The following is a 24,056-nucleotide window of genomic DNA, read 5'->3' as shown; positions in this document are numbered from 1 at the left end:
TCTACCAGTTTCTGTACAGCAGTGAGGAACAGTTCGCTTTGATCCTCATCAGTTTTCCTAGTACTGGAGGGTGACTGAGAATTCTCTTCCCTGGCCTGAGGGAATACTTGTCGGTTAATATCTCCATCTGGAAGTTCAGCATTAAGAGGTGCTGCGACTAGCTGTTTTGGCTTTAACGGTATCACAAAATGCCATTGTTGTTTTTGTGGCCCAGAAACGAGGGAGGGAAGAAAATCTTTATCCAATTCTGCTTGCGTCTCACAGAGGATCAGACTGGTCTTATGCTGATCTCTACCTTTCCATCCAAGGATTTTAGGATGTTCTACCCCATAAATCCTGTGGAGCACATGCAGGACTTCCTCATCTGTCACTCCCTGAGAGTCACCATAGATCCCTAAACATCGAGTTGGGGCCACAGTCTGTTGTTCACACCACAGAAACACTTCTTCTCTTATACTATCCATGACGTCTGTGCTGATGGGTTTCACTGAGTGTGTCTTCAGTATCTCAGCAGTGCCTCCACTGTAACACCCCCTTGTGTATTAAGCGTTGTGAGGGTATATATATATATTGAACCACGCAGATGCTTCTCACCTTGGTACTTGGTTTTCAGTGCCTCCACCCAAATCTCTGCTTTCTCTTCTGGGGGGGTGTTCAAAAGATACACCAGGGGGAGATTCGGGAAACCCCCTGCCCAGTATTAACACTCTGTGACAAAATGTGTGCTGCAAAAGCCAGCCAGGCACATTTATTTAAATGGAAATCCTAAATGCAGCTCTGGTTTCTCAGTCTTCTTAGGCTCCGCCCCCTCTTCATAACAGCTTTCTGGGAGATGTAGTTCCTTCTCCTTGACTGGTAAATAGCTATATGCATCTCTTTTCTTACTGATGCAATTGTGATTATTAGCCCCTAGTGTTGTCTGTGCATGTACACTAAGGGCTAGATTTACTAAGCTGCGGGTTTGAAAAAGTGGGGATGTTGCCTATAGCAACCAATCAGATTCTAGCTTTCATTTATTTAGTACCTTCTGCAAAATGATAGCTAGAATCTGACTGGTTGCTATAGGCAACATCCCCACTTTTTCAAACCCGCAGCTTAGTAAATCTAGCCCTAAGTGTCCACTTTATTAGGTATACCTGTACACCTTCTTGTTAATGCAAATATCTAATCAGCCAATCAGGTGGCAGCAATGCATAAACATATGCAGACATGCTCAAGAGGTTCAGTTGTTGTTCAGACCAAACACCAGAATGGGGAAGAAATTAGGGGTTTGACTGTGGAATCATTGTTGGTACCAGACAGGCTGGTTTGAGTATCTCAGAAACTGCTGATTGAACTGTTATTTCCATGCAAAGCAGACTCTAGGGTTTACAGAAACTGGTGCGCAAAACAAAAAACATCCAGTGAGCGGCAGTTATGTGGGCGAAAATGCCTTGTTAATAAGAGAGGTCAGAGGAGAACGACAGACAGGTTCAAGTTAACAGGAGGCAGCAGTAACTTAAATAACCATGCGTTACAACAGTGGTATGCAGTAGGGTGGGCTACAGCAGCAGGAGACCAGACCGGGTTCCACTGCTGTCAGCTAAGAACAGGAAACTAAGGCTGCAGTTGGCACATCAAAACTGGACAGTTGGAAGATTGGAAAAACGTTGCCTCGTCTGAAGACTCTTGATTCCTGTAGTAACATGCATGGTAGGGTCAGAATTTGGCGTATACAACACAAATCCATGGATGCATCCCTCCTTACATCAACAGTGCAGACTGGCAGCAACTGCGCTATGCTATCATATCAACATAGACCAGAATCACTAGTAATGTTTCAAGCATATTGTTGAACCCATGCCATGAAGAATTCAAGCTGTTTTAGGATAAAAGTGTGGTCTTGACTCCATTCATTTAGATGAAAACAGGGCCGTGATTAGGGCTGTGCGATAGGGGCGACCGGCCAGGATGCAACACTGACGTGGGGGGCGCAGTTTATGAATATTTTTGGTTCATTTTAGTAAAATATAGGGCAACTTATTCCTATAATCAATCCATGCAGATCTCAAGATAGATTTTCCTTTGACTCTTGAAGCTACTAAAATGGTATGTGCCATATGTTAACAGAGGTAACAGAGACAGAACAGAGTGCAGTATATACAAAAACGTATGTGCAATATAATGTAACATCAGCACGCATACATATAAATTGATATTAGAAAATAAATGAACAACTCTAAACAGTATAATCATTAAATATAAAATATGGTTTGTTTATATTTTCCCCATTTCCGCCATTATTATATTATATTAAATACATAAATCAAGATGTTCTTAATGCGTACTGTACATAGAATGCATTTTTATGGTCTATCTTGCGTACACATGCGCTAGCTAATGGCACACATACATGTACTTTTCCAAACAATGTATGCCATAACAGCCATCTCTATCACCCTGCCCTGTAGCTAATGCAAATGATATGTATGAAACCAAGCGTAATTAAGAGAAACCCAGGACTGGAATCGGCCACATCTGTGTCAGCATGCTCTTACTGTACATTGCCTACGTTAGTCTACCCCTTCCCTCCCCATTCCGTTCTTCAAGTCATAGGCAGTCGTAAGTGTTATTTGTGTTCGTACATGAGTTGCGTGCATTTGCGTCCATTGATGTAAGGTCCGTTTCTGAGCATATGCAGAGCTATTTCACGCAAGATACGGCTTGGAAACGTACTTACGTCCAAACATGAATCGGTCTCTATATGTGCAGTCTCTATATGTGCATCATTTGATATGGAGGAGGAATGGCTGTTGCCACTGGCACTGGATTACTATGATGGTCCTTCTTATTTATTTTACACCCATCCTCCACTGGCATACTGCCCACCTTGTCCACAATATCCTTAAACAGTTGGTGGGCAGCAGGGTTCTCAATGTTTTGGGGGTCAGGCTGTACACAGTATAATGTACATCCCAAACTAACATATTATTATGAGCCGCGGCGGTGCCTGAGCCGCCGCGACTCGCTCCGGTTCCTCTGACGCGTCCCGGCAGTCGTCATGACAACCGGGGCGTCACTTCCGGTTTTCGCCCCGGCTGTCACCATGATGACGGTCGGGACACTTCTCTATCGCCGCCGCGACCTGGCCAGCTGCATATTCCTTCTCTCTCATTCCCAGCTATGGAATAATTATTATTATTACCTTATCTTGTTGTGATTGGTTCTCCTGGGTATATTAGGCAGGGAGGGGTTAACCTCCATGCCGGTTATAGCTCGCTTACTGGACTGCTGAATTGCTTGTGACCTTGACCTCTGCCTGTTACCTGGATACGCTGTTTGCCGCCGGCCCTGACCTCTGCCTGGATCTCACTACCGCTGCCTGCTGTACCCCTTGACCTTGGCCAGTTTTAGACTTGCTGATTCTATCACCTGTCCCTCGCCTGCGCTACGGTACGGTTATAACCTTGTACTTCTCTGAGCTAAAGATCTGGGGGCATCTGAGTACCTGTGAGCATGTTCAGCTCTACGGGAAAGGCGGCTGCTATAGGTGAAGACCTATGTTACCTGTACCTGTTCTACAAGTTTATGATACTTGCCGTCAGCCATAACACAAATGTTAGTCACAAGATTTTACACCCACATTCCTCAGTTTTATATATCAGCTTTACTTTATCAAAGTGACTGTAAGATAATGCTGGCCACACATGGGTCAAGATTCAATTTGTCAACCCACGAGTGTGGCCAAATTGGATGAGATGTTTGCCCTGTGTGCTATTTGGCACACAGGGCAAACAGCCAGACCTCTCCCAGCTTCAGTATGGCCTGTTAGCATGGTCAGAAGATGATTGAATGCAGAGGTCAATAGTGGCCACATTTACCAATCGGGAATCACAGTTGTTGTGGGAATATACACTTGGTCAAAATTGGATATTGGTTGCAATATCACAGCATGTGTGGCCCACTTTAGAGATAGCTTAATCTTTAGCAAACCACAACTGCATAAAGAACACCCGTCTCCTACACATAGTGGAGGCAATCTTTTAGTCTACTGGACTAATAGTCATGAGAATTCAACCAATCTATTTAGTAGGTAGCGGTGACATCACTGGAGCACTTCATATCCAGTCTTCATGGCTCCTGACTAATATTCTTGAGACACTCACTCTATAGTGAGTTGACTACATTCTAATAAATATTGGTTCAGCTCACAAAATGTCAGCTTACTCTATGTATTGGTGATACACTTTAAAAGGGAAGTATATCTTATTTATAACAAGGATTTATTTTTCCTTCATTGCTGTCTAAGCATTGCATGAAGTGTGATTTACCATGATGGCTACTTAGGAATGCTAGGAAATACCAGCCTTAGACTACAAAGGAAAAGTAGACTTATCATGAAAAATGTCAGGAATCAATATTTTCCATACGTACTACAATACAGCACTGCCGCGGACACTTCTTTGACAGCGCCGCGGCTGCTGTACAATTCAGCATGGCCGAAATGGAGCTGCTGCGCATGCGCGGTCGCATATTCCTTCTCTCTCATTCCCAGCTATGGAATAATTATTATTATTACCTTATCTTGTTGTGATTGGTTCTCCTGGGTATATTAGGCAGGGAGGGGTTAACCTCCATGCCGGTTATAGCTCGCTTACTGGACTGCTGAATTGCTTGTGACCTTGACCTCTGCCTGTTACCTGGATACGCTGTTTGCCGCCGGCCCTGACCTCTGCCTGGATCTCACTACCGCTGCCTGCTGTACCCCTTGACCTTGGCCAGTTTTAGACTTGCTGATTCTATCACCTGTCCCTCGCCTGCGCTACGGTACGGTTATAACCTTGTACTTCTCTGAGCTAAAGATCTGGGGGCATCTGAGTACCTGTGAGCATGTTCAGCTCTACGGGAAAGGCGGCTGCTATAGGTGAAGACCTATATTACCTGTACCTGTTCTACAAGTTTATGATACTTGCCGTCAGCCATAACACAAATGTTAGTCACAAGATTTTACACCCACATTCCTCAGTTTTATATATCAGCTTTACTTTATCAAAGTGACTGTAAGATAATGCTGGCCACACATGGGTCAAGATTCAATTTGTCAACCCACGAGTGTGGCCAAATTGGATGAGATGTTTGCCCTGTGTGCTATTTGGCACACAGGGCAAACAGCCAGACCTCTCCCAGCTTCAGTGGGGCCTGTTAGCATGGTCAGAAGATGATTGAATGCAGAGGTCAATAGTGGCCACATTTACCAATCGGGAATCACAGTTGTTGTGGGAATATACACTTGGTCAAAATTGGATATTGGTTGCAATATCACAGCATGTGTGGCCCACTTTAGAGATAGCTTAATCTTTAGCAAACCACAACTGCATAAAGAACACCCGTCTCCTACACATAGTGGAGGCAATCTTTTAGTCTACTGGACTAATAGTCATGAGAATTCAACCAATCTATTTAGTAGGTAGCGGTGACATCACTGGAGCACTTCATATCCAGTCTTCATGGCTCCTGACTAATATTCTTGAGACACTCACTCTATAGTGAGTTGACTACATTCTAATAAATATTGGTTCAGCTCACAAAATGTCAGCTTACTCTATGTATTGGTGATACACTTTAAAAGGGAAGTATATCTTATTTATAACAAGGATTTATTTTTCCTTCATTGCTGTCTAAGCATTGCATGAAGTGTGATTTACCATGATGGCTACTTAGGAATGCTAGGAAATACCAGCCTTAGACTACAAAGGAAAAGTAGACTTATCATGAAAAATGTCAGGAATCAATATTTTCCATACGTACTACAATACAGCACTGCCGCGGACACTTCTTTGACAGCGCCGCGGCTGCTGTACAATTCAGCATGGCCGAAATGGAGCTGCTGCGCATGCGCGGTCGCATATTCCTTCTCTCTCATTCCCAGCTATGGAATAATTATTATTATTACCTTATCTTGTTGTGATTGGTTCTCCTGGGTATATTAGGCAGGGAGGGGTTAACCTCCATGCCGGTTATAGCTCGCTTACTGGACTGCTGAATTGCTTGTGACCTTGACCTCTGCCTGTTACCTGGATACGCTGTTTGCCGCCGGCCCTGACCTCTGCCTGGATCTCACTACCGCTGCCTGCTGTACCCCTTGACCTTGGCCAGTTTTAGACTTGCTGATTCTATCACCTGTCCCTCGCCTGCGCTACGGTACGGTTATAACCTTGTACTTCTCTGAGCTAAAGATCTGGGGGCATCTGAGTACCTGTGAGCATGTTCAGCTCTACGGGAAAGGCGGCTGCTATAGGTGAAGACCTATATTACCTGTACCTGTTCTACAAGTTTATGATACTTGCCGTCAGCCATAACACAAATGTTAGTCACAAGATTTTACACCCACATTCCTCAGTTTTATATATCAGCTTTACTTTATCAAAGTGACTGTAAGATAATGCTGGCCACACATGGGTCAAGATTCAATTTGTCAACCCACGAGTGTGGCCAAATTGGATGAGATGTTTGCCCTGTGTGCTATTTGGCACACAGGGCAAACAGCCAGACCTCTCCCAGCTTCAGTGGGGCCTGTTAGCATGGTCAGAAGATGATTGAATGCAGAGGTCAATAGTGGCCACATTTACCAATCGGGAATCACAGTTGTTGTGGGAATATACACTTGGTCAAAATTGGATATTGGTTGCAATATCACAGCATGTGTGGCCCACTTTAGAGATAGCTTAATCTTTAGCAAACCACAACTGCATAAAGAACACCCGTCTCCTACACATAGTGGAGGCAATCTTTTAGTCTACTGGACTAATAGTCATGAGAATTCAACCAATCTATTTAGTAGGTAGCGGTGACATCACTGGAGCACTTCATATCCAGTCTTCATGGCTCCTGACTAATATTCTTGAGACACTCACTCTATAGTGAGTTGACTACATTCTAATAAATATTGGTTCAGCTCACAAAATGTCAGCTTACTCTATGTATTGGTGATACACTTTAAAGGGGAAGTATATCTTATTTATAACAAGGATTTATTTTTCCTTCATTGCTGTCTAAGCATTGCATGAAGTGTGATTTACCATGATGGCTACTTAGGAATGCTAGGAAATACCAGCCTTAGACTACAAAGGAAAAGTAGACTTATCATGAAAAATGTCAGGAATCAATATTTTCCATACGTACTACAATACAGCACTGCCGCGGACGCTTCTTTGACAGCGCCGCGGCTGCTGTACAATTCAGCATCGCCGAAATGGAGCTGCTGCGCATGCGCGGTCGCATGCGCAGCAGCTCTCTATATATTTTGGGGGGGGGGCTTAAAAACCCTTAAAAAATAATGCACTACCGCTTTGTATAGGTGACAGGGACAATTAAATAATATTTTGTAAGTAGCAATGATTTCTATAAGAATTTCCTAGGTAGATTTCAAACTCACATGTGTCTATCCTAGGTTGAATAAAGGTGTAACATATTACTAAGGTATTTCTACTGCAAATACATCATAAATAAGGTATGTAAATATAGCATTTTGTAACTGCTCAAAAATATTGTCAATTTCAAAGTATTTTTTTTCTTTGCTAGTGTAACTTTACATTATTAGCTCAAACAGCTGTAAGTTTATAGTAACATACTGTATGTCCCAACTAAATATAATAAGAGAGATAGAGATAGAGAATTTGCAAGGCATAGCCCTGCTCAAACAGCCATTAATATTTTATTTATAGCACTATATACTGAGTAATGTTGTCATTAATTTCAACTTTTTCTGGTTGTCCTGTATTCTTCTTGTACTCGTGTTGGTGACGCATTTATAAGTAGAACACAGTAGGCTGCATGGCTTTTCAGTGCTTGCCAAGGAAAATTTGTTGTTTTGAAGCCATTAGTAATACTTCTGTACTTTTACGAATACTTGAAAATGTTGTGGGCACAGTGCCCTCTGCCAGGTAAAGTTGGTATTGCAGCCTTCAGTCAATGAACTGAAGCATTTTGATGTAAAATTTGAAGGCAGCAGATGTCACATATTTCTTCTGAGAGCTAATTTCTAGAGGTAACAAGTTGTATATATGTGTGATTCACTACCTATCATTTATCTGTTGCATGTTTGCAGCCAGCTTCCCTCATAAGGCAATCAGTGACAATTACATAATGATGGTATACAGTAAATGTAGCCTACCTCCCAGCTGCCTTCACAGGACTGCTTCTTCAGACGCACTGTCCAGTTCTCGGGACTGGGCTCCAGGCAGTGGTCCATTGACAAGATAACAGGTTGGGTAAGCAGGACTCCAGGAGGCCCACAGCTGACGATGGGACTCAAAAGCGTCTGGCAGCCAGCTAGAGGTAACCTCAAGAAGATAAGGGAAAGGTAGAAGATGTGAGACATGAGTGCACATCCAGATATATGCTGCTGTCTGTGGTTGTTACTGTACGGGTATGTGCATGCATCTGAACTAACTTCATTGTATTTCTAGATCATACTTGTCTACTTTTAAACTTCTCCTCTGGGAGATCCTGGAGAAGTCATGTGACAGGGGGTAGGAGGGGGCGTGATGATGCTATTGCGTCACAGTAGCCTGCCCCCTGCTATGAAATCCTGAAATTCATGGCACTTCATAGCAGAGGGTGGGGCTTAGTGATGCGAAATTGCATCATTAAGCCCCACCTCCATCGTCTCCAGGAGGATGCCTTCTCTTCCAGGAGTCTGAGAAATTCAGGAGCCTCCCGGAAATTTCGGGAGAGTAGGCAAGTATGTAAATCTATATTTTATATGTGATCAATTTTAAATAGCTAAAAACCGGAGGAAGTCATAACATGTCCAGAGTTAATTGCATGTGGGGAAATGATTGGCCGGAGAACCATCCACCACTCACATGCTGCCAGACCTAAGACATTTCACTTGATGCTTAGCTGATTCTAGTTCTTATTTATAACTTATTATTTATTTATTTTATAACAAGATGGTTCTCGTTTCTAAATGAAATTCAATCCTTCAAAGGCCTAAACAACTCATGTAGAAGAATTATTTTTGTTTCTATTTTCTGGGGAGAAATAGAGATGAATTTGACAATTGCCAATGGCAACACAAGAGGTAAATCCAACTGTGAGTGGACAGGTTAAGCTGTGACACAAAGACACAGTTGATCCTATTAATATACGGGTTTAGGCCTAGAATACGGTGTGGTAAAATTAAAATGATATGAAATATGTGTCAGCAAAATTTTTTGGTTTCACATCAGATAAATGTTCATATATCTGTAGGGACCTACCTCACATCTTCCTGTTTGTGAAGTGTCAGGTAGATTTCATAGATTTTTCCTCTGGGAATGGCATCTGGAGGTATAAGCAGGCTGAGGCCTGAGGTAAAGTAGACAGACTATCACTAATATACAAACATATGCACAGATCTACACGATCATGACATATTACACTTTTTTTATCTTTCAAATTCACCACAACTAAGAACTTTGTACTGCTTGAAATTATATTATGTTAATACTAACAATGTGATATATTTACTTGGTTTAATTTTTCTTAATGGTGAAAACATAAATACATATGAAAAAATAAATTTTTATAGACTGTCATTACGCTAACACCTAAATATGAGAGTACCCGTATTTGGGATCTTCAGACGTCCTCCTAGGAAGTTAAAGGTCCCATATGCCATATTGTTGGATCCACGAGGCAAGGTGCGGAAGTAGCTCTGTGTGGAGAGACGCGGCAGTGTGTGGCTATGCTCCCTTGGTAAACCCGGTCCCATAGGTGGTAGAAGATGTCCATTGGTTAGCTGGAATTTGTTCCCCCCATCTTGTCGTAGGCACAAGGATCCCTGATAGGTCATGGTAGCTGTGCTGAGATCAGGCTGAATGGTCAGCAAGTGAGCCTGGCCTAGTGAAACAAAACACAAATCATATCTACCTGAATTTCCACTAATGCAATAGACTATCATACCAACATTTAATAAAATGATGTCCGATCTGAACATGGCTACAGATATTTTAGTAGTTTATTGATCTGATATTTTATCCCCACTTCTTTAGTACACATCCTACTTAGTATTGTTGTTGTACTACTTTTTTGTTAATATAATGACAATTACTGAATAAAGCATGCCAGTATATCTATAATAAATATATATTACCAACTTTTTGTAAAAAAAATGTAAATCATTTTCACTTATATATCATGTGCATGTGTACGATAGAAGTAACTACAAATGTGTTGAATTTGGTTGTAAGTAACTTTTGAGAAACTAGTATAAAACAAAGTAACTCTAAAAAATATGAAATGTATTTTAAATCATATAAACTATTCTAGTATTACATTATTGGGGTCATCAAACAATATTTATAGAAGACTATATATATAAGCAAGCAATATATATATATGCCAGCCAACGGAACACTCTGTTTTTATCAAGTAGCGTATGCCATGCTCGTTTTATATTTGAGCAGCACCAGGCTACCATGACACCAGTAGAGGCTGCCTGCAGCCCACTTGCCCATTTGCTCCTGCCAGTGCAGGTAGCCTCTACTCCATAACTAAGCAAACAGAGTACAAACACATGACATTACCTTACTTAAGAGAACAACAACATGTTGTGCATAAAAGCAGCCAGTTGTGCAAACATATTGTTTCTGCGGAGCTTAATAAATTACCCTAATTACTACACATTGCAATATACATTTTGAAAATGCTGTTTGGTCCTGCAGGACTTCACCTGCTTTGCCAGGCTTGAGACTGACAGGCTGGAAAGCAGCGGTAAGAATGGAGGAGTCAGCCACATCTGCATCCAGGCCCTCTTTCCTGCGCCAGCACACCAGTATCACTGCTAGTAGTAGCACTAGAAAAACCGCCACTGCCACCACTCCAACGTACAGGGCCACGTCCTCAGGGGCGCCCACAGCTGCAGCACCCACAGAAATATAGATGAGACAAAATGAATCATTGTGCAGGAGATATATGGCAATAAGTGAAAAGTCCCTACTGTCTGTAATCATGTAATCAGTTTAGAATAGATGAAATATGTGTGCCATTGAGATTGATTTTCTTAATTGTAATACCAATATAATAATAATACTAATGCACAAAATAATTCTAATATTCTCAATGTAAGAGGAACCGCTCCATTTCCTTCAAATTATCCTGCAGTAATCAGAGCCAAGACTCCACAGAGTAACATTAATCCCCTTTATTCTCTGCATAGTGTACATTACAGCTCAGTTCTATCTCATATTTGGGCTCATTTTTCGACAAGTAGCACAAGGCCAATATGCCCATCTTTCTTTACCAGAATGTGATTGCTGTGTCTGTGAGCTGCAGGTACTATCAGTCTGGTTCTTTTGCAAACCTCTCATGTGCCTAAGCAAAGTCTTGTCTGATTACTGCCTACCCATGTCTCATCAGTTGATCTTTTGCATTAAATCACCATTACCTTAAGACTGAATTTATTTGCATTTGCTGACCTTACCGAGCCACCCGCCTCTGCACACACAGCAGAGGACATTACCCTGCACACAGAATATACAGAAGACACATTTCCTGCATTTCAGTCTTGTGCCATTTAAAAGTGAGCGAAAGTCAGATAAGGTTGTTTAAAAAAACGCTGCAATGAGTCATGAACGATGATGGAAGTCTATTGTATTTAGTAGTTTACATGTCTACATTGACTTTACAATATTCAAAGACATGATTACAGCTGCATGAAAAGAAAATATATTAACTTGCAGAAAAATCAACATTCGGTTCCCTGGGGGGAACTTAATCAGAATTAGATTTTAAGGGGGGCAAATAATTAATCTCTTAAAGTCATTTAACTCCTCCAGTACAGCAGATGTTAGCAAATGATTTATCTTGGCAGGATCAGGTTTGTTTTCTGCTTAGATAGATTTTAAGAGCAACTATAAAGACAGACAACATTAGAGCAGGCAAATGAGAAACAGGTTGCCTAGCAATGAAAGACCTAAGTGTAAAGACTTTTCACAAAGGTGAATGCATTTCCTAGTTCGCCTATAGACATCTATAATTTGAAGAATAATGGCTTATTCACTTACATAATTACTAGGGAATTTTTATACAAAAAAATGCAATTTACAGATGTCAATATCTATTTTACTTTTCTGGCAGAATATTTGAAATTCTTTAGAGATATTTCTAAAATTGTCACTAATAAAATATAAAATGACATGGAATCTACACAACCAGCTAACATATACCCCAAGGAAGACTAGCCTGAAGTTAGCAGCCTGAAGTAAGCAATCTTTAAGTTACATGGACTGCCGAGAGCAAAACGGTAGTTTCATCTACTAACATGAAACATCACCTTCATTTTCGCAGCTGAAATTATGTCTCTTGAGAACTGATTCCATAGAGAACAAAGTTAATAAGCATGGAATATTTTCAATTCAATTCACTTTGAAGTCAGGATAAAATATATGATGATTGAACTGACCGAACTAGGGACAAAAATGCATTACCACTGACAGATGGACAAATTATTTTTAGACCTAGTGGCAAAAGTGAAAATGTTATTTTATGAAATTAGGCTACATAAGTCACATGAAGTAAATGAATGTTTACTGGATCTCAAACGAAAAGGTACAGATTAATGCATATGTACCGTCTGATCATTTACAGACATATTTTAAATGTTGCTTTATTGTCATTTTGAAAGGGCTAACTCATTTTACAGTGCCAGTGCTCCAGATAGGCAACACTTACTGTGCATGCAGAGTTCACTGGTGCAGTTTCGGGTCTCTGTGTCAGGTCCTTGGCACTGCAGCCCCCCATTCCGTGGGGCAGGCTGAGTACACTCCCTATTTCTCCAGTGGGTGCAGTCAGAGGTACATGAAGACCAGTAGCTCCATTCTGCCCATCCTCCACTCACTGTTGTTACAGCCAATCATCAAAAGAAAAGCAGATATAAACCAATCAGGTCTACCACACCCTACAAATGAACTTTCCATCTCATGCAAGTAGCAGGTTTTTCTCATATATCATATCTAAATGATCCATCTGTTCTCGCACTCAGTAGAACACAGCTATTCCCATTCCCCACTTTTCATCATACACAGCTATTGCTCTCTGCTTGTCTGTCTTCAGCACAAAGTAATGTCTCAGTCTGCCAATACGGCATATCTTTGTGTTCTCTATTGCTATATGATACAAGTTTATCTCTCTACAATTGGTAATAAGCATATGAATGTCTAGCTTCAGGTACAGTCCTGTCTTATTACAAGATGCTTGGCTAACTTTCATGCTTTTTGCAACTCTGGTCCATTATCTTAATGTACTGAGCTCAGCATTTTATTGGTAAGCCTGGGTATATCAGAAAAGCAATCTATCCATCAAAATATTTCTCCCTGTGGCATGTTCATACATCCTGGCAGATAGACAGCTGGAGAGCAATGAAATATGTGACCGGACACAAGACGTGCTGCTTCCATATCTTACCAGGACAGAGGGTCGTACAGGCTGTTTTCTGGATGTTCTGACCCTCGCAAAATGATCCTCCATTCAAAGGTGTCGGGTTTGTGCAGCTCCGACTTCTTTTCTGCCATCCTCTTCCACAAGTCGTGCTGCACGGAGACCAGTCTGTCCACGACGACCATCCTCCATTAACTTGGAAAAAAGCACATAGTCATACACAGTAGGATATGATAAATATAAGAGGCTGTCGCTCAGAACCGGTAACCTGTTACTACTCAGCCAACAGGGAACAGTTTATTTTTGGACTTCTGGGTACAGTGACACTATAATAAAATTCACAAAAAGTATTTATTTTTTATATATTGTAATGTATTGTAAAAAGGGGATGTTTTTCCTGGCTGTCATTGAAACTCTCCTTACAGGGTAAACAAACTGTAAGTTGGAGCACCTATTGTTGTGTGCCTGAAAATGTCAGTCATTCTCATTTAAATAATTTTGTCTGGCTTTATACTATTAACTGTTGCTTTATGACATACAGTAGACTGACATGCATAGTGGATACAATCATGCAAACACTTTTACTGGCAGTCTTAAATTGCCCTTGCATGGGCTAATGCATATCTATATCCAACTTGGCTAAGCACATACCGTTTAGCTCTCAGCCCAAACAGATGGATCCTATAGGGCCCCATAGTGTGATCGGCCAATGTCAACACACATTAGCAGATTGTGTTCATCAACCCAACAGAATCGTTTAATGCCATACAGCATAATGTAGCAGAAGGGTTCAAACAATTCACTCTTACTGTCTAGCTTACCACCAAACTGAATAACGCAGCCAATATTTTTATCACATTACAATAATCCCACATATCTTGAAATGTTTCAAGAAGCTGTCAACAATTAAGATAATTGCAATAAGGTTGTGCTCTGTAGCATAAGCACCAGTCATTCTAAAATAGTAAATCGTATTATGAGGCAACTGAAGGAAATGAAGAACGCAATAATGTATATTTATATCATACTTGCCTACTTTGGAGATCTCCCATCCGGGAGGGGAGATCTCCATGCTGAGTCATGGGTGCGTGGCCTCGTGAATTTAGGCCCCGCCCTTCTGTTACACATACCAATTCCATCCTATTACAGCAGGGGACGGGGCCAGTATGATACAATTAGCCCTGCCCCACCCACTTCACCAGCTAAGGGAAGGATGTGGAAGGTTGGGCTGCTCTCCCGGGAGTCCGGGAGAACTCTTAAAAATTCGGAGTCTCCAAGACATTCCGGGAGAGTAGGCAACTATGATATACATGATGCCTCTTATAGATGATTATAGAATCACAAAGGCTTGCATTTACTTAGCTAAAAAGAGTACATACTACTGGGCTGATAGGACGTATGCCAGTGTGCCTAGTGTATCTTGCATGCAATTGCTTTGTGCATACCCAGAAAAAATATGGGCTCATGCATGTATGCCTATGCAGACTTGCGCGCTTCTGGCAGTTACACTGGCTTGCAGAGAGGTGGGGGAGGGGGGGGGGGCATTCTAACATAGTACAGCAAAGGTGTGGCTCTTGCAGACTTGCAAGAACATGCATATATGTCTGTTAGGAGGCATGTCCTTTGTAGCTGTTACAGGGTGGGAGCAAATAGGCAGTGCTACTGATGACTTGCCGTAAACCAGACTTCTGATGCAGAGGCGGACACAGCTTGTGCTCTGCATATGGGGGGAAATTTGTTATTTTCTATGCTCTTTTTTTCTAGAGTAATCATCATCATTTATTTATATAGCACCACTAATTCCACAGCGCTGTACAGAGAACTCATTCACATCAGTCCCTGCCCCATTGGAACGTACAATCTAAATCCCCTAACATACACACACAGAGCGAGAGAGACTAAGGGCAATTTAATAGCAGCTAATTAACCTATCAGTATGTTTTTGGAGTGTGGGGGAAAACCGGAGCACCCGGAGGAAACCCACGCAAACACGGGGAGAACAAACAAACTCCACACAGATAAGGCCATGTTCGGGAATCGAACTCATGACCCAAGTGCTGTGAGGCAGGAGTGCTAACCACTAAGCCAACGTATGCTCATTTTACAAACAAGAATGAAAAAGCAACGAAAAAAACTTGGCACAAGGAGAGATGATACAGAAATGGAGACCAAGTGTAGAACAGTATCTGCAGCTGAAGAGATCAATGAGATCTCAAGTAAGAAAAAATGCAACACAACAGACAACAGCGCTGATAACTGATGTACACAATCAATACACAACCAATCCGTGGGTTAAAAAATGTATATGAACACTTTATTAAAATAAACCATAAAATATGAAACACTGGCCAGTGGAATACAGCTGAACATATAGAAGGTCAGATGAACCTACTACATAGACCAACAGTAAACCTAGTAAACCATCTGATCGGTCACTCCTAAAGAGGTAACCGGCTGTATATCCCACATTGAATAAATACTAACGTCCGATGACCCAGTAGAGGAGCATGAAGTGGAGCGATAAGATGAGTGTGGCCACACTGTTGATGAAAGGTAATTGGCACTGTGATAGTAATGAACACCACTTCAATAATTCTTGCACATATAGTGCGGAGGAAATTATGCCATAAATGCCACAATGAAAAACAAACAACTCTGCATCAGCTACTTTGTTGTTTTATATTGTGGTACTTCCACTGTAAATATATATTCAGTTGTGGTGATATTATGCCTTTCTATACAAGTCAATTGTAATGATTATTATTAGATAATTTGTGCAATCATGAGTCTATTATTGATAGCAATCACACTGCACGCCGTAAACGCCTGCTTACCATAAACAGTAATGGCTGCTGAATTACTTCTCCGCCGAGCGACTATATTCTTGGCCACACAGGTATAGTTCCCAGTATCAGCTAGACGAGCCTGTCTTAATACCAGGCTGTGGTCAGTCCCAATGAAAATGTTAGAATCCACATCAGGGTCCAGCGTGTCCTCATTCTTCAGCCACTCCACCTTACATTGCATAGAATGGAGTAGAAGTAGACAGTATGGATTTGGTGAGATATGAAAGAAAGAAGAGACATAAAATTAAGAACAAAGTAAAACTGCATAATTATACAAAAAAAACTTGCCATAATTAGAATTAAACCATAAACATATTAATAAATACTCAAGGACTAAATCTTTGGTGAGCAAATGAGCTACAGCAATACGACGTTAAGTAGTAAAGATCAAAATTATATTTATGTTGCCCGAACCAGCTGAAATTCCGCTGGAGTTAGGTGATTGAACAGCTAATTGGCCACAAATTGTATTGTGTTTGGACCAAAGATAGTGGAAGACCCTGTTCAACATCTATTTGGGACTGACAAAAAAATGCAATTGACTGTGAGTTTGCACAACCATCATCCAACTGCACTAAGTCTATAGGATCCAACCATTCAACCAAATGACATGTAAAGCTACATACACATAAAACACCAACAGAAACCTCATATTTGAGTTTCATATGTGTTTTATTTGTGTGTTAAATCTGCATTTTTTTTTATTTAAAAAAATGCATCTGTAACAAAACTGGAGTTTATTATCTTGTTCACATCAAACACATATGTAAACACTTCTTAACTGCATCTCATTGACATGAATGTAAGTTTTCAATCATGTTAATACATATTATATGCAATGACAAGGAACAAAAAGTGTTAAAAATATGCACTGCAAAATTAGTTAAATACAGGGAAATAGAAAAAACACTGAACAAACTCGCAAATGTTTATCAAATGTTTTTAATAAAAGCAATATGGCTTTTATGTATGTAACACCCCCCTAGTGGTGTTTTAGTTAAACCTTTACTTCAGTGAATAGAGGAGGGGTCACCTAGAGGGTAAGATAGAAGTTTCTGAAAAGTTACATAAACTGGTTACCATGGTGATAACCCAGCCCAGCCTGTGAGACTAAGTGAGAGGAAGGAGGGGCTGTCATTAAGGGCGGATAGGAACTGAGAAGGGAGACACAAGAGGAGAGTTGTAGCTGGGGACCTGGGGTGGAAGCTCCCAGGCTCCCCCAGCATTCCCTGGAAGTCTGAGCATGGTGACTGAGCCAGGGCAAGGAATGTGTGCCCTGGATGAGGGGGAGAACTCCATGCCACTATAGAGAACCCAAGAGAGAGGGGGACACTTTGCATGGAAGAGGCCCTGGAGTGAGGGCTGCTACAAGAGGCCTGGTAGCTGTAGTGTCAGATCCTGAGGCTGAGAGTACACAGAGTGACGTGTCAGAGCACAGGAGACATCATCCCCGCAGAGGAGGGGTGAGCTGCAGTTGAGAGGTACACAGAGTGTGTCAGAGCTGCATGGAGGAGAGGCTGCCTGCCTATTAGCATCCATGCATGTGCCCCTGCAGAAAGGGTATCTGCAGTGAGTATGGAGTGTAAGAGAGACCAATGATTTATGTTACATAACATCTGGATAACATTAAGAACTGTGCAGGAGGAGTAATGAGATATATTTGCAACCATATTCGTATTGCTCATTAAGAACTGTGCTGGAGAGAGTAAGGAGCTGTACATATATTTCTTTATTGCTGCAACCATTATGATTATCGTGCTGGAGGAAGAGTGTAAATAAAGAGTTGAGTTTGTTATAGAGATGGTCTGGCGCCCAAATTATTGTGACTTCTATTACACTGCACCAAAGTGACATTACCTGTGTCCCACTAACTACAAAGAAACACCTGCATGTGCAGGGACCCCCTGATCATTTACACCCATGCCCATCAGCTAGCCAGGGCTTAAGAAGGAGGTGCACTGTGTACCCTTTGCACCCCACACTACACACAGTGACAGGGGGTTACATAATGGCGCCCAACGTGGGGCTCGAGCACAACAGATGGAGAAAGTGCTTGCAGGACACAGGAACTGAGAGCAGTGTGCCCAGCCGGAGAAACACCCTTGGGACACCATGTCTGACCGTCTCTAGGTGCCCAACAGAGACCAAGGGTAATGAGGAGGTAAAGCAAGTTGTTTGCTGAGTAGTTCTGTCCAGGACAGTATATGGAGCAGCAGTGTGCTTGTTGCTGAGACTTGTAGTGCCACTTATCCCAGCTGAGTGGGAAGCAAAAGAAGAAAAGGTTCAACATGTGAGGTGCAATTACAATGCAGTCTGTATATTGCCTTTCCTGAGGATTTGGGGAAGCAAAGAGAGGCAGGCTGTGCAAGTGACGTCTGTATATTGCCCTTCCGGAGGATTAGGGGGAGCAAAGAAAGGCAGATCGTCCACGTTGGAGAGAAAGGGGGGGAAGACAACCCCGCTGGTCAAATGCCACCCCTGCATATATTGCTGAGATGTATTTGTTGGGAGGGGCCCACGAGAGCCACCTGTCTCTTTTTGACCCAGGAGGGGGGAGACATGGGCAGGCATGGGCAGGTGCTACATTGCTTTGGCATAAAGCCATATTTAAATGTACATTGAAAGAAAACAGGACACCTGTGACTCACATGTTTACATCCATTGGGGGTGTTGTGGGGTATGCAATGTGAAATGTGTTTTATATTGATACTGCCATTGTATTGCTATGTATGTAATTACTTTACACTGTGATTTTTCATGCAATAGTGATGAAGAAAAGTTTACATGTGTGTGGTCATATGTGAGTTAGGTGTGAGTGAGATTAGCTAGGCAGCCCCATTAGGTGTAGTTTAGGGTGCCCAGCTAATCGGGGGAGAATGTAACACCCCCCTAGTGGTGTTTTAGTTAAACCTTTACCTCAGTGAATAGAGGAGGGGTCACCTAGAGGGTAAGATAGAAGTTTCTGAAAAGTTACATAAACTGGTTACCATGGTGATAACCCAGCCCAGCCTGTGAGACTAAGTGAGAGGAAGGAGGGGCTGTCATTAAGGGGGGATAGGAACTGAGAAGGGAGACACAAGAGGAGAGTTGTAGCTGGGGACCTGGGGTGGAAGCTCCCAGGCTCCCCCAGCATTCCCTGGAAGTCTGAGCATGGTGACTGAGCCAGGGCAAGGAATGTGTGCCCTGGATGAGGGGGAGAACTCCATGCCACTATAGAGAACCCAAGAGAGAGGGGGACACTTCGCATGGAAGAGGCCCTGGAGTGAGGGCTGCTACAAGAGGCCTGGTAGCTGTAGTGTCAGATCCTGAGGCTGAGAGTACACAGAGTGACGTGTCAGAGCACAGGAGACATCATCCCCGCAGAGGAGGGATGAGCTGCAGTTGAGAGGTACACAGAGTGTGTCAGAGCTGCATGGAGGAGAGGCTGCCTGCCTATTAGCATCCATGCATGTGCCCCTGCAGAAAGGGTATCTGCAGTGAGTATGGAGTGTAAGAGAGACCAATGATTTATGTTACATAACATCTGGATAACATTAAGAACTGTGCAGGAGGAGTAATGAGATATATTTGCAACCATATTCGTATTGCTCATTAAGAACTGTGCTGGAGAGAGTAAGGAGCTGTACATATATTTCTTTATTGCTGCAACCATTATGATTATCGTGCTGGAGGAAGAGTGTAAATAAAGAGTTGAGTTTGTTATAGAGATGGTCTGGCGCCCAAATTATTGTGACTTCTATTACACTGCACCAAAGTGACATTACCTGTGTCCCACTAACTACAAAGAAACACCTGCATGTGCAGGGACCCCCTGATCATTTACACCCATGCCCATCAGCTAGCCAGGGCTTAAGAAGGAGGTGCACTGTGTACCCTTTGCACCCCACACTACACACAGTGACAGGGGGTTACATGTATATTTACAAACATGCATAAAAAACATATTGAAAACCCCAGTGTGTGCATATCAGGTTATTAAAATTATTATTAACATTTATTTATTCAACTGAAATCTATTTTCTGGCATTGATGTGGTGCTAGTTGTCTTACTCCTACTGCAGATGGGCGTCGGGACTGTTTAGCAACCTGTGCTAGTGCTTAATGTGATAATGTCTGTAAAAAAAGTAACCATCATCTTGGTTAAATTTAATTTGGAGCTGGAATATGTCTCTTTGATAAGGTTATTACTTAAAATGTGTGTTCATAACCTCAAAGATAGTCAGATAGAGAATAGAGCCATATTATGTATCACTAAAACATAATTTTCATTTATTATATATTTAAGTTGGAATCCTTCTTTTCTTGCATTGCATTAATGAGCCTGGCAAAGCAAATCCACAGATATATATATAAAGTTTTTCTTGTGCTCTTTAAGTTATATTTGCTGAACATCAGGGCCATTTTATTTCTTATACTAATAATATTTTCTGCATATTTATGAAATAAAAATACACTGAAAATGCATTTTTTTTTTCCAATATAGTAGCCTTTTTAATAAACATTGTCCAAGTCTACATTTATGCTTAATCAGCAATTTCAATATTAAGGTCTAACTCAAGGTTTCCCAAACCCAGTCCTCAGGGCTCCCTAACAGTGCAGGTTTTCCATATCTCCTTGCTGGAGCACAGGTGTATTCATTACTGACTGACACATTGTAACAGATCCACAGGTGGTCCTAATTATGTCACATGTGATCCGGAAAAACCTTCACTGTTAGGGAGCCCTGAGGACTGGGTTTGGGAAACCCTGGTCTAACTAAATAAAAACTTGGATTTATTCTTGGTGATATCTGTGCCTTGGAGTACTTCATCTGAGATGTAGATTTGATTTTCACATTAAAGAAGTTAACATGACAATCCTTCCTGCTTATGGATAGTAAGGACACTATATATATATTATCTTCTTTACTTTGGAAGTGTATATCATATTGCACAAGCATGCCAATTGTTTATTCTGGGGCTGTATCTCTACTAGGCTCCTGGTATTAATCCTCTTCTGCTCTCTTATATAGAACTTTTATTTCTAGTGTCATATTTATTGATTTTATATAAACTGATTTATCATGTGAAGTGAGGAAGTGTAAATAGTGTGTTGCTGTTGAAGAGGTGCATTACTATAGGCTGAGTACATTTCCTGCATGTCTCCAGAGGTTCCTTGTGGTTAGTGATCGCTTTCAGTCATGTAACAGCATCTACTTGTACTGTGTGCATTTGTTACCCATGGTCTCACTGTGCAAAAACAGTTGATCTGCTGATCAGCCACTAGCTCTGGGATTCTTTGCCTTCTAATCCTTTCTGAGCTTTGATTACCTTGTTGCCTTCATCTGTGTTCTCCTGTGGTGAATCAGGGTAATTGGCTTCCTATATAAAGCCCTCAGTTGTATTTACTTTGTGCCTGAAAAAGTTATTTTGCTGAGCTAAAGTCCATAATCATTTCCTGTCTTGTAATCTTGTACCTTGTTTTCCATTAGTCAGCAGCCTCCTAGTAGGACTCCTTTGGAATGACAGTCCATGGTCACCTCACACTCCCTTCTATGGTCCTCTTGTGAAAACCATAAGGCCATTAAACTCAGACTCTGAAGATATCTGTGCCAACTACTACATGTTCAGCTCCAAACCTTATTTAAAAAATACCAGCACAGTTTGGATTTAATATAGCTGTACACAAATTACTGTGCATATGATATGGCACAGATGTATATGTATTATCCAGTTCACTTGGTGTTGGACATGTATGTACATCAGGGGGTAAATGTATCAAGCTGAGAGTTTTCCCGGTGGGTTTGAAAAGTGGAGATGTTGCCTATAGCAACCAATCAGATTCTAGATATCATTCTGTAGAATGTACTAAATAAATGATAGCTAGAATCTGACTGGTTTTACAAACCCGCCGGAAAACTCTCAGCTTGATACATTTACCCCCAGGTCTCTAATGCCAAGGTTAAATGGACAGAAAAATGCAGAACAAATTGTCAGTCTAATGGAGAGGTACAGGACTACTGAAGACTTTCTATGGGTCAAGTGACCTCCAAATATTTTAATATTCTTCGATAACCCGGTAATATGGTTCACATTTGTATGGTAGGAGAAAGACATTCTTAAAGTAGGGTCAAGCTCAAAGAGTGTGCCTGGACAGAAAGCTGAGGCTTGTCCCAAAAAGCAATATGACTGGTCACAAGCCATGGTGGATGCATTGCTGACAGTGATAGTGTGGCCATGGACATGTTGCTAATTGGGTGTCAAATAGCAAAGTGTCTATTCTTAGCTACATGGCCATTATACTCTGCAATGACTACCAGAAAGACTGATCAATAGATGTGTTATATCACATTAGAAGACTCTACTGAACTTCATAACTTCACTAGGCCTAGTCACTAGTACATACCAGCTTGGTAGACACATGTACACTAAAAGGGTAATGCATAATGTATACATATATTAACAGGGACACAAAATATTATCCTATTTTTGTTCTTCTGGAAGTGATAATAAAAGTCATGACAGGGGTGCCACTAAATCCTTTATTCATAGTGTAGTACTGGAAAAATATATCCCTCTGTTCTGTGACGTATGGGGAAAAAGGTTGTCCTTAAATGACACTCTAATGATAGTTTCTCTTCTAGATAGATCTCTCTTCTCCCATATGCCTCCAAATTACTTGAGCGGATTGTCTGCAGCCGCCTCACCAGACACCTCTCTGACAACTCTCTCCTTGACCCTCTCCAATCCGCTACCGCCCCCTCCACTCTACTGAAACAGCCCTGGCTAAAGTTACCGATGATCTCCTATCAGCCAAATCCAAGGGTCACTACTCCATACTCATCCTCCTTGACCTCTCCGCGGCCTTCGACACCGTGGACCACCCCCTCCTACTGCAAACTCTTCTCTCTCTCTCTCTGCCTCTCTGGCTCTGTCCATGCGTGGTTCACCTCATACCTTGCTAATCGCTCCTTCTCCGTATCCACGTCTGGTTCTTCCTCCACCCCCTCCCCTCTCCCTCTTGGAGTCCCTCAGGGCTCTGTTCTTGGCCCTTTACTCTTTTCGCTCTATACTTCCTCCCTTGGGGCTCTCATCTCCTCGTTCGGTCTTCAGTATCACCTATATGCTGATGATATTCAGCTCTACATCTCTTCTCCTGATCTTTCCTCCTCCCTCCTCTCTCGTGTAACTGACTGCCTCTCAGCCATCTCCTCCTGGATGTCCTCTCGCTTTCTTAATCTCCAAAACCGAACTCATTGTCTTTCCCCCACCCAGACTCCCTTCCCACCATGACTTCTCTATCGTTGTTAACAACTCCACTATCTCCTCTGTCACCCAACTCCGCTGCCTAGGAGTCACTCTTGACTCCTCTCTCTCTTTTGCCCCCCACATTCAATCCCTTGCCCAAGCCTGTCGCTTCCAACTCCGTAACATTGGCCGCATCCGTCCCTTCCTCTCTCAAGACGCCACCAAAACTATCATCCATGCTCTCATTATCTCCCGTCTCGACTACTGCAACCTCCTCCTTACTGGCCTCACCTGCTCCCACCTTGCCCCCCTCCGCTCTATACTCAATGCGACTGTGAGACTCATCTTCCTCTCACGCCGCTCCTCCTCTGCCTCCCCTCTCTGTCTTTCCTTACACTGGCTCCCCTTCCCCTACAGAATCCTTTTCAAACTCCTCACCACCACTTACAAGGCTCTCTCTCAGTCTACTGCCCCTTACATGTCTAACCTCCTCTCCATTCACACTCCCGCCCGCTCCCTGCGCTCGGTCAATGATCGCCGCCTCTCCTCCACTCTGATCACCTCTTCCCACTCTAGAATCCAA

The 24,056-nt window shown here is 42.1% G+C and overlaps 1 protein-coding gene across 4 annotated transcripts in view; it reads right to left on the bottom strand.

Moving 5' to 3' along the window:
• The window catches only part of UNC5A (unc-5 netrin receptor A), a 281,379-nt gene that overhangs the window by 38,253 nt on the left and 219,070 nt on the right, over window positions 1-24,056 (bottom strand). For all 4 annotated transcript variants that reach the window (XM_075209143.1, XM_075209142.1, XM_075209141.1 and 1 more), the window contains exons 5-11: window positions 16,236-16,416; window positions 13,429-13,596; window positions 12,697-12,861; window positions 10,697-10,882; window positions 9,589-9,864; window positions 9,243-9,330; window positions 8,153-8,321 (exon numbers count right to left, since the gene is read on the bottom strand). In XM_075209143.1, the coding sequence (XP_075065244.1) occupies window positions 8,153-8,321; window positions 9,243-9,330; window positions 9,589-9,864; window positions 10,697-10,882; window positions 12,697-12,861; window positions 13,429-13,596; window positions 16,236-16,416 (1,233 nt within the window). The remainder of the gene's footprint in view (window positions 1-8,152; window positions 8,322-9,242; window positions 9,331-9,588; window positions 9,865-10,696; window positions 10,883-12,696; window positions 12,862-13,428; window positions 13,597-16,235; window positions 16,417-24,056) is intronic.

This window comes from Mixophyes fleayi, chromosome 4, assembly GCF_038048845.1.
Source record: "Mixophyes fleayi isolate aMixFle1 chromosome 4, aMixFle1.hap1, whole genome shotgun sequence".
Taxonomy (NCBI): domain Eukaryota; kingdom Metazoa; phylum Chordata; class Amphibia; order Anura; family Limnodynastidae; genus Mixophyes; species Mixophyes fleayi.
Note: the sequence above shows the minus strand (reverse complement) of the source record. Positions and strands in the feature narration are given on the sequence as shown.